Source organism: Mauremys mutica, chromosome 12 (genome assembly GCF_020497125.1).
Source record: "Mauremys mutica isolate MM-2020 ecotype Southern chromosome 12, ASM2049712v1, whole genome shotgun sequence".
Taxonomy (NCBI): Eukaryota; Metazoa; Chordata; order Testudines; family Geoemydidae; genus Mauremys; species Mauremys mutica.
Window position 1 is genome coordinate 69,783,164 of NC_059083.1, and position 11,941 is coordinate 69,795,104.

The following is an 11,941-nucleotide window of genomic DNA, read 5'->3' on the forward strand; positions in this document are numbered from 1 at the left end:
CATGGGTTCCCATTGGGAAGGCTCCTCACAACTGAAAAGAGCCAGGACGTTATTCTAAAGGAAGCTTAGATTCTTTGGTAGCTGGGAAGATATTTCAGAGAAACCCTGAAATAGCAGGATGATACATATGCTGTGTCTCACTGTCCCTCTGCTTGCTTGCTTAGGGGACTGACCGAACAGGAAAGGTGACTTTTAAAAAACCAAAAAAAAACCAAAATCGTTTTAGAAAAGGGAGGAGGAGCAGCACCTGTCAAAGGAAGTGCGGCACCCAGCAGATTTGGAAAACTCAAACTAGAACCTGGGTACGTGGATCTCCAAGTTCCACGTCAACATCAAAAAATACACAAGGCGGTGGTGCTAGCTTGAAAGAAGGTGATTTTCCTGGAGACACTCGCAGCAAGTGACTTTCACCCAGAAGGAGTTGCAACAATGAGGATTTCCCCGGTCTTGGTTTGGATTCTTTTCCCAGGTAAGAATGACACGGGCTCTTTGTGCATCAGTGGAAATACACTGAAGTTATTTGGCTTGCACAATGTACACATTCTGATGGGGAAGCCAGCAGAGTTTGAAAGCCCCAAGTAGGTACTGTAATGATTAAAAACTGCACTGGAGGAAGGTTTCCACCTCTGGAGCTTACAAGCTGTATAGGAGAATAAAAGTTGCAGCGCAGAATCTGCTTCTCCGTTGACAGCTGTCTAGAGAGCACGGTTTCCATGGTACAAACTTTCTACACACAGCAAATATTAGCTACAATATTAAGTGCTACTGTTAGCTGTGTCGCTGACTGTATTTCCCTGGCCTAAACGAAATCAAGGTTTTAAATGTTAACAAGTTCATTCTCTTTGGGGGTATTTTGGGGGGGTGGGGGAGGGGGAGGAGTGTGCAAACAATGGAGGGCCAGTGCTTTAAGAGTCACGCCTTGGCTGAAGAGTGTCCAGCTGAACAATTCACTGCCCGATTTTTACATATAAATGAACACTGTTATGTTTACTTAAAATAGGCAAGTATAGATTTGATAAATACAGTTATCCATGGATTCTCCCTTGTGGATCTCAAGCCTGGCTTAACCAAGTTTGTTAACACTTTCCACAAAGAAATTCAACTAGGGGCTGAGACCCAGCACTGAAGTTTTCAGGCAGGAGGGAATTGTTTCAGAACGCTAGGGGTATGTGACCAGGATGTTTTAATGAAAGCCCGGCTGTGAGCTTGACTATGGCACTGGCTATAACAGCATCAATACTGCTTTTTAAATACAAACAGGTTTGCAACAATCCTAGAAAGTAAGAAGTTGCATTTCCCCGACTCTCAATGGGCTGGAATGGTGCCCAAGGTGAATTTCTTCATAGCTCTGATATGACAGCCCGGTGCAGGCTGAGGCATCACATCTGAGCAGGAACCCACCAGCTGCACCGGGGATAAGAGCCTAGCAGGAGAAAAACAAAGTCAGTGCATAAGAAGATAAGAACGGCCCTACTGGGTCAGACCAAGGGTCCATCTAGCCCAGTAGCCTGTCTTCTGACAGAGGCCAATGCCAGGTGCCCCAGAGGGAGTGAACAGAACAGGGAATCATCAAGTGATCCATCCCCTGTCGCTCATTCCCAGCTTCTGGCAAACAGAGGTAAATCAAAGGAACTGAATAGAAGGCATTGAAAAATTGTCCTCCGAATTTGTGAGGCAGCTTTTATGAGACAAAGCTCTGCTCCTGCCCCCCACCACCTCTGCCTGCCACAGTGGGCACTAATATACAAGGCATAAGCCAAAGACCAGGATGTCCATGTATAGTAAGATGAGTAAAATCACTCAATACATTGTAGCGGTTAAACCAAGTCTAGATTGGCTGAGCCACAGGTGGAGGAAGTATTGCTACCACTTTGGACCCCAGTGGTCAGCCACATTCAGGCTGTTCAGTGATGAGGAGAAGTTGACGGGAGAGTCAGGTATTTCCTTTGATGCGATCTTGTTTCAATGTACAAAGTCCCGTTTCCCTGCACACAGGAGGAACCCAACAAACAGAAAATACTGTAGTTCCTTTGCTTATAGCCCCAAGCCTCTCTCACCAGACCCAGAAGCTCACCCCCAGTTCTGTCCACACACATATGCAGAGGGAGCGGTGTGAACAGCAGGAGAGTTGTTCTCTGCCTTGGTGCCTAATTACAGTCCACTTCTGAGTGGCTCCCTGAGAGCCAGGCACTGCAGGGCGGAGAATGCCAACAGAGGGGATTGCCTGCACTCTGTTTGCTCCAGGACTAGTGTACAGATATAAACAAAATTACACTTGAAATATACTGGATACCGTGCCACTGATTTCGCCTCCATTGGGAAGCTGACCTGGCCTGCGAGGTCCCGGACATCTACAACTGCTCAGGAGAAGGGCAAAGCTAATCTGCCCGTCCAGTCCTGGCAAAGTACTGCCCTACTGCTGCTATTGGCTGACTGGAAGCAGTTTTCTGCACCATAGGGTTGACAAGCAATGCGGGGCTTCCCTGGGGAATGCTCCTCACCACAGAAGAGCTCAGTAACCTTGCACTAGAAGAAGTTTTGATTCAGTGGTAATCAGGAAAGCATTTCAGAGAACCCCTAAGTGGGTGGAGGCCCTGCATTTTGTCACTTTCCTTTTCCACTGACCGATGTAGCAGGATGCAGCACATAACAGGAAATGTCACTCTTCTTAAAGGAAACTATTTTCATCACCGGCGAACGGAGGCTAACAGCAGCCTCTGACAAAGGAAATGAAGCAGCAAAGCAATTCGGAGACTTCAAAGTAAAGACCAGGTCACTGAACCATAGGGTTTCATATAAAACTGTAAAATCAATAAAATCAAATAAAATTAAATTTTAAAAAAAGGTCCTGGTGATGTTCTGGAGAAACCTCATTTCCCAGAGCCACTCACAGCAAGTGATCTTCACCCAGGAGGAGAAGGCAGCACAATGAGGATTTTCCCCATCTTGTTTTGGATTCTTTTCCCCGGTGACAATGACATGGGCTTTTTTTGAAACAGCAGCAATACACTGAAATTACCGGCCTCGCCCTGTTTACAAGCTCAGCTGGCTTCTCCATCAGAGTTTGAAAGCTCCAAATATGTTCTTGTGGTGATTAAAAACTGCCCGAGAGAAGGGCTTCCACCTCTGGTGCTTACTAGATTTGCAGGAGAATAAAAATTTGAGTACAGAATCTGTGTCTCCATTGACAACAGTCCAGAGAAGTTTTCTCTGTTGCAACCTTCCTGTTTATAGTTGATGTGAGCTACAACATTCAGTAAGAACCACCCTTTGTATTCCATGGCAGCTGACTGGGAATTTACCATGCATGAAATCAGTTTTGAGTGCTAATAATTCACTTCTTCCTTTTGTTGTCATTGGGGAACATTGATTTTTTTATTTTGGTTTTATTTTGGGGGGGGCAGGAAAGGAGGGGTCAGGGTGGTTGCAAATTATGAAGAGGAACAGTGCTCAGTGAATAACACATGCCCTAAGAATATCCAGTTGTATAGTTCAAAGGTGATTGATATGTTTACTTTGTACATCTCCAAAACAGCTTCACTGATTTTGCTTAAACTTTCCACAAAATATTCAGCTCTGGCTGAAACCAAGCACTGAAATTTACACTCAGTAAATTTTAACAAAATCCCAGGTGCAACCCTGATTATGGAGAATGCTACCAGGCACCTCCTATACCAATGTCTATACTTCCTCCTCCTCCTCCTCCAAAGTTTACTTAAACAACATGAAAAACATCTAAAGATCCCTAGAAAGTAAGAAGCTGGGCTTCCCTGTCTCTCCGAGGGCTGGAGTGGTGCTCAAGATGAGTTTCTTAGGAGCTCTGTTATCACAACATGGGGCGGGCTGAGGCACCACATCAGAGCAGGAACCAGCCAGCTGTCCTGGTGATAAGGCCGGGCCAAAAAGAAGAAAACCAAAGCCAGAGGGTAGGTAACAACGCGCTGCCTGCCCGGCTACCGGGGACATTCGGCACCTGGTGGTGAAGTTACTGGAGCTTGATCGTATATTTGCTCAGTTTGATCAGAGCTGCTGGGCACCTAAACCTGGACACGTATTCATCGTCTGCGCAGTTTGTTCTAACCCCATCCCCAGTTCATCTGCCTTTCCCTCCAGCTAGGACAGGGGTGGGCAAACTTTTTGGCCCGAGGGCCACATCGGGGAATAGAAATTGTATGGTGGGCCATGAATGCTCACAGAATTGGGGTTGGGGTGTGGGAGGGGGTGAAGGCTCCAGTTGGGGGTGCAGGCTCTGGGATAGGTCAGAAATGAGGAGTTCGGGGTGCGGGAGGGGGCTCTGGGATGGGGCGGGAGGGTGAGGCCTCTGTGGTGGGGTTGGGGATGAAGGGCTTGGGGTGCACGAGGATGCTCCGGGCTGGGATCAATGGATTCGGAGGGTGGGAGGGGGATCAGGGCTGGTGCAGGAGGTTGGGGTGTGGGAGGAGGCTCAGGGGTGCAGGCTCCTGGTGGCGCTTACCTCAAGTGACTCCCGAAAGCAGCAGCGTGTCCCTTCTCCAGCTCCTATGCGGAGGAGCGGCCAGGCGGCTCTGCGCACTGGCCCGTCCATGGGCACCACCCCTACGGCTCCCATTGCCTGCAGTTCCCAGCCAATGGGAGCAGAGGGGCGGGCACTTGGGGCGGGGGCAGTGTGCAGAGCAGAACCCCCTGGCTGCCCCTATGTGTAGGAGCCGGAGGGGGGACATGCTGCTGCTTTTAGGAGCCACATGGAGTGGCCCCCGACCCTGCTCCCCAGCTGGAGCGCCAGAGCAGGGCAAGCCCCAGACCCCACTCCCTAGTGGGAGCTCAAGCAGATTAAAATGGCTGGTGGGCTGGATCCAGCCTGTGGGTCATAGTTTGCCCACCTCTGGGTTAGGAGGACTGAACACAAAATCCTCCCTGGGGCACTACCACGGTACCACCTAACGTGCAACGACAAGGCTTAGACGCACAAGCCAAACTCCCTCACCTGCCCTGCAGCCCGGCCTCCTTCACCTCATCTCTCCCAGCCGCAGTCGCTCTTGCTCCCAAATTGACGCTGAACAAATCAGTGTTATAGACATGGGCCTATTTCAACCCAGACACTGTGGACTCACAGTCTCCATGCAGAGGTGAATCCTTCCCTGGAGTCAATGACTGACACTGCAGGCAAAAGCCACCACTTTTCATCTCGTCCCTGCAGTTTAGTGTGAACAATCTCCAGCTGGCCTGGTGCGCACAAAGTGGGGAGAGATCAGCATCCAGCTTGCTTCATTTTACGGCACCAATTCAGGAAGAGACGAATGAAATGCCCTGCTCCCTGCAGAGACACACTGGTTTCTAGCTTGAGTTTTAATAATCAAAGCCAAGAGGATGCTAAATTTGACCTGTTTTCTCTGCTTTGCCCTTCCTGTTCTCCCCACTCCATGCACCCACCTTGCAAAGTCTCAAGTGGCAGCCCCAAGTCCCTCCCCTCCCCCCCAAGGGCATGGGGTGCATTTTATTGATTTTTGGAGTAAGAAGGATTCTCTCTCTCTCTCTAATTCTCCTTGTTTCCCCATAGGCTGCTGGGCAGTGACAGGCCCTGGGACAGTGCACGGGCCCCTGGGCGGGTTGGTGACTGTGCGGTGCCAGTATGAGAGAGGCTACAAGGATTATCCGAAATTCTGGTGCAGAGCAAGACCCCTGTGGTGTTCCAGCGGTCACATCATTGAGACCCCGGGGTCGGAGGCGGAAGTGAAGCGGGGCAGAGTCTCCATCCGAGACAATCACACCCTGAGCGCATTCACTGTGACCGTGGAGAACCTGACACCGGCAGATGCTGGCATGTACCACTGCGGGGTAGAGAGAACTGGGCCTGATCTCAGGGCCACTGTGGAAGTCACCGTCTCCCCAGGTAAATCCCTGCGCTGCCCCCCGGCAGTGTCAGGGCTGCCAGGCTCGGGGCAGAGCTGGGGGGCGCTGGGCGGGGGAAGGGGGGCGGGTGTCTAGACCGGCAGATCTGCTGTAACCCGGGCGGTGCCAAATGCCGCAGCTCGCTCTGCTCAGGGCCCAGCCTGGGGCTGCGAGGGGCCGGAGGGTGGGCGCTACCCCCGGCTGCACACCAGCCATCGAGCCCCTCCGCGGCTCCCCGCAGCGCCCTTTGCTCAGCACCACCCGGTCCCTGCCCAGCCCCGCAGCACCCGTGACCGTGGAGAACCTCACACTGGGAGATGCAGGGACTTACAGCTGTGGAGTAGCAATGACTCTTCTTCACCATCTCTGGGACTCTGTGGAAGTGTCTGTCTCCTCAGGGAAATCCCTGCTCTGCTCCTCCATGGTAATGGCAGGAGTGTAGGGGTTTGGGGAGCATTGGCTGGTAGGGACATGGGGAGTGCTCCTTAGACACAACTATTTACTGTAAGCCAGTATGTCCAGAAACTACATCCACCTGCCTTAAGGGAGCTGAAGAGAAGACTTAAAACATGGTCAACTGAAGGAAAACAACATGCAAATAAGGATAGAAATCTGCTGTGGATCCCCCCAGCGTTCCAGAGAGCACTGGAGGGGGGAGAGAAGGTTCTTGGTGCACGAAGTAGTTTCTGGGTTCTAAAGAGCTTCGCTTGCCTTGTGTGTTAGTCACCTACAGGGGTCTTAGTGCTGTACAGGGCAACAACCACCAAAATGAAGACAGGGCGAGCTGAGCCGACTAGGAGAGCCAGTAACTTGGCTCACTTCTTGGGAGTGACCTGGAAGAAATGCCTCTTTAGGAGAGAGACCTGCATGTGGGGCAGGGGTGGGTTGGGAAGTTGGGTTGGAGGGTATTCCATGGATAGGGGCTGGCATGGAAATAGACACCAAGCCAGCCGTAAGACAAGGGGACAAGGAACGGTGGCAGAACAGGGAGGCTCATCTCGTCCAGCATTAGGCTCATCTGCTGCCTCAGTTTACCTTCCTTTAGATCGCTCAAGCCACCACATCACTGGTGCTATTGCATCAACTCTCCCCTTCAGTGCTCTGGTTTATTCACATACAGTAACACTCAAAGGTAAATATTCCAGCCTTCTTACTTCACATTCAATTGTCATTTCAGTGGGAATCAGTCTTCACCATCCTCCTCGCCCTTCCTCCGGGGCCACCCAGCTAAGGCGGCTCCCTCTTTCCCCACAGCTCCTCCCACATCTCTGAATCATTCACTGACAACCTCCAGGCTTGCTTTATATACCATGGGCGGCTGCAGGTCACATGCTCTGTCACCTGACCCCCAGGACTACAACTCCCAGATCCTTCAGGTAGCTGCATATCCCAGTGTGGCGGGGCTGAGCCTCCCTCTCTACTACGGGAATTCCCTGCCAGCTAGAGAGATTTGATTATTAGATCTCTGCATACCCTAAACCCAAAGCGAAGATCAGAGTTGTACTGGTTCATGTTTAATTCTGATGTTCACATGGCAATTATTGGTGAACCTCTTAAAACTTCCTAAACATCATAAAAAAGGGGGCTTGGTCTTGGGACAGGGTTAGCTGGCCCCAGGCATCCCTTAAAGGGGGCAGGCCCCCTGCTATATGGGTGGAGAGAGATGTGATAAGATCAGAGATGAGGACTGGGGTGGAGCTGGCCAGAGCCTTAAAGGCCTGGACAAGAAGTTTCAACTTGAAGTGAAAACCAGAAACCTTTTTCTTCTTCCTGTAATTCAAGAGCAATCTCTCCTTTAGCTTCCAGAGGCTGGTCTGGAAGCCAAGCAGTCTTATAGGGACCAGGCAGTGTCTCTCTGCAGTGATCCTCCAGCTGAGTATGTGAGATAAATACCAGGACAGTGCTTTCAGAGGGGGATCTCTAGAAAGGACGGCACCCAGCTCATTTGCATCCCCCAGGGAAAGGAGAGTCACGTCCCACTCACGTAGGCAAGTTGTGTGTTTACCTATGGTACCTTCCTTGCGTCTGTCAGACTCAGCTCTGGCATCTTCCCGTAAAGTAGATCGTGAACTCTTCCTGGCAGAGGCCACCTTATGCTGAGAGTGTCTGTCTAGAAAATACCTCCATTGCAAAACAATGCCATTATCATTGTTATGGGAAAACCCACTGGTCCCAACGAAAATCACAGCCCATTTGTACTAGGTGCTGCACATACATACCGTGTCTACACAGCGTGACGGGTCGGGTCACAGAAACCCCACACAGCCCCTGCCCCAAAGAGCTTACAACCAGACAAAGCAAGCAGTGTTCTCCTCACTTTAAAAGGTGAGGAACTGAGGCACAGAAAGATTCATGACTTGCCCAGGGTCTCTCAGGAAGTCTGTGGCAGAGCTAGGAACTGAGCCCAGATCTCCTGAGTCCCAGTCCAGTGCCGTATCCACCAGGCCAGCCATCCACGCTGGAATGAATAAGTAAGAGCAACTGCCTGGGAGGAGCTAAAAAAATGTTCTAATAATTTACAGGTTCTGATAGTTTTACCAGACAAAACTCTGTCCCCCAACCCCCTTCACTTTTGACTACTACTCTCAATACTAAGATGAAGATATAAGCCGGAGAACAGGAGGCCCAGATATACTAAAGGGAGTAAAATCCCTAAGTACGTTGTAGGAGCTAAACCAAGTCTCGCCTTGCTGAGCTGGAGACGGCGGTGAGGTGAGTACCTTCCCACTGAGATCTGAACTCCCGCAACAAGCAACTTTACTCTCTTGGCAACAGTGAAGGGATTCAGGTTGGGGTTTCTGCAAGTAACGCTGGCTCTCTCTGTTTTTATCTGCAGCTGTCCATACCTCCACCTCCACTGGAAGGCCCCCAGCGACAACAGAGCAGCCCAGCGGGGCTGCTTCCACACCCATTACACTCTCTATAAGCATCAACGACACTCATGCACTGTGAGTTTCAGGGATCCACTGGACTGAGCCTCACTCTTATTCCCATCATGTGACCCATGCCCAGGGGCCCTTACCTATCCCCCCAGCCCACCCAGAGGTTTCTGCTGCATATCTGCCCTTCCTGCCCATCAATGTTACAGACAGTCCCTGTTCCATTCTACCCTAACAACACGCCAGCTGATTTTCTCTCTGATGCTGGGATCCAAATCACTTTAACACAATCTTATTGAAACCAGATTTGCCACATCGAGAAACTCCCAAATATCCATCCCATTGGATGAGAGCTATGAGATATTTATGGTCATCTAGAGCAGTGACTCTCAACCTTCCCAAACTATGTTACCCCTTTCAGGGGTCTGATTTGTCTTGTTTACCCTAAGTTTCACCTCACTTAAAAACTACTTGCTTACAAAATCAGACATAAAAATACAAAAGTGTCCCAGCCGCACTATTCCTGACAAATTGCTGACTTTCTCATTTTACCATATAATTATTAAATAAATCAGTTGGAATATAAATATTGTACTTACAGTTCAGTGTATCGTATATCAGCAGTATAACCAAGTCATTCTATGACATTTTAGTTTGTACTGATTTCGCTAGTGCTTTTTTATGTTGTAAAACTAGGCAAATATCTGGATGAAGTGATGTACCCTCTGGAAGTCCTCTGGGTACCCCCAGGGGTAAGCAAAGCCCTGATTGAGAACCACTGGTCTAGAGAAAAAAAGGTCCCACACTTTACCCAGAGAAGCAAAGAATACTCAGGTCCTTGGTGATAGGGTCCCACAGAACAAACTAACATAGGCCTTGTCTACACTACAAGACTATTTCGAATCAACTTAGTTCGAATTTGTGGATTCGACCTTATGAAGTCGAATTTGTGTATCCATACTAAATACACTAATTCGAATTTCTGAGTCCACATTCACGGGGCCAGCGTCGACTTTGGAAGCGGTGCACTGTGGGAAGCTATCCCACAGTTCCCGCACTCCCCGCTGCCCATTGGAATGCTGGGTAGAGCTCGCAATGCCTGCTGGGGGAAAAATGTGTCGAGGGTGGTTTTGGGTAACTGTCATCATTCAACCGTCACTCACAAACGCCCTCCCTCCCTGAAAGCGCCGGCGGGAAATCTGTTCGCGCACTTTTCTGGTCGGTTACAGCGCGGACGCCACAGCACTGCGAGCATGGAGCCCGCTGCGATCATCGCTGCACTTATGGCCGTTGTCAACTCCTCGCACCTTATCGTCCACCTGTGCAACAGTCAGCTACTGAGAAATCGGGCGAGGAGGCTCCGGCAGCGCGGTGAGGAGAGTGGCGCAGACCTCTCAGAAAGCAGGGTACGCCGGGCAGTGGAGATCATGGTGGCAATGGGTCAAGTTCATGGTGTGGAACGGCGATTCTGGGCCCGGGAAACAAGCACGGACTGGTGGGACCGCATAGTGCTGCAGGTCTGGGATGACACAGTGTGGCTGCGAAACTTCAGGATGCGTAAGGGCACTTTCCTTGAACTCTGTGACTTGCTGGCCCCTGCCCTGAAGCGCCAGGACACCCGGATGCGAGCAGCCCTGAGTGTGCAGAAGCGAGTGGCCATAGCCCTCTGGAAACTTGCCACGCCAGACAGCTACCGGTCAGTAGCGAACCACTTTGGCGTGGGCAAATCTACCGTGGGGGTTGCTGTGATGCAAGTAGCCCACGCAATCGTTGAGCAACTGCTCTCAAAGGTAGTGAACCTGGGAAACGTTCAGGTCATCATAGACGGCTTCGCCGCGATGGGATTCCCAAACTGCGGTGGGGCTATAGATGGGACTCACATCCCTATCCTGGCACCGGCCCACCAGGCCAGCGAGTACATTAACCGAAAGGGCTACTTTTCCATGGTGCTGCAAGGACTAGTGGACCATAGGGGACGTTTTACCAACATCAACGTCGGGTGGGCGGGCAAGGTTCATGACGCGCGTGTGTTCAGGAGCTCTGGTCTCTTTAGACTCCTCCAGGCAGGTACTTTCTTCCCGGACCACAAAATAACGGTTGGGGATGTGCAGATGCCTACAGTGATCCTCGGGGACCCAGCCTACCCGCTAATGCCCTGGCTCATGAAGCCCTATACAGGCGCCCTGGACAGTGAGAAGGAACTCTTCAACTACCGGCTAAGCAAGTGCAGAATGGTGGTGGAGTGTGCTTTCGGACGTCTCAAGGGGAGATGGCGGAGCTTACTCACTCGCTCGGACATCAGCGAAAAGAATATCCCCGTAGTTATTGCTGCTTGCTGTGTGCTGCATAATCTGTGTGAGAGCAAGGGCGAGGCCTTTTTGTCCGGATGGGAGGTTGAGGCAAATCGCCTGGCTGCAGTTTACGCTCAGCCAGACACCCGTGCCGAGAGAATATCCCAGCGGGAAGCGCTCTGTATCCGGGAGGCTTTGAAAGCAAGTTTCCTCGGAGATCAGGGTAACCTATGACTCTCCACTTGCTTTCAAGAGAAACTGACCCTGGGCCTGTGTCAGTTTGTGTCGATTTGGATCTGCGGCTACATGCCTTGTTCTCCAAGTTTCCCCCACTTCCAAAGCACGTTTTTAAGCAAAGTAATTGTTACACTCATTATTAATAAATCTTTCTTTTACTTTGCATTTCTGTTCTGGTGTTGAGACATGGACGCATACTGTGCTGGGCACGGTGTGCACTGACGTACAGACCGCTTCCTCCATAGAGGACTGACATCCTCCTGCTCCTACATAGGTCTCTGGGGTGGGGGACGGATGACAGTGGTTCTGCATGAAGGGGAGGGTTTGCAGGAAGGGGCGAGTGGTGCCTTCTTTGCATAGGGGTTTGGATGACGGGAGTGGGCTGCGGGTTTCTGCGTGGGAAGGGGTGATGGGTGTGGGAGAAGGGTGACTATCTGTCCGTGGATGAGGGCTCTTGTTGGGGCTCAGGGCAGCGGATAGGCTCGTGGATGTTGCAAGTGCATCGTAAGGGCAGCCTGCCTTCACAGTAATGGCGTGACAGGCGCTAGGACCCTGGACAATTATACACATTACGAAATGAACAGGGGCAGCATACACAACACAGAATGACCCTGGTGCCTACTGACTGCAGTGTGTGTGTGCCCCGCAGTCGATCCTTTCCCCAAG

General features: G+C 50.9%; 1 protein-coding gene across 1 annotated transcript; it reads left to right on the forward strand.

Moving 5' to 3' along the window:
• The first annotated feature begins 429 nt into the window (after positions 1-429).
• On the forward strand, positions 430-8,820 carry LOC123347010 (CMRF35-like molecule 1). The gene is made up of 3 exons (XM_044984434.1): positions 430-469; positions 5,537-5,869; positions 8,705-8,820. The coding sequence occupies exons 1-3, from the start codon at positions 430-432 to the stop codon at positions 8,818-8,820; spliced, it is 489 nt and encodes a 162-aa protein (XP_044840369.1).
• The last annotated feature ends 3,121 nt before the right edge of the window (positions 8,821-11,941 follow it).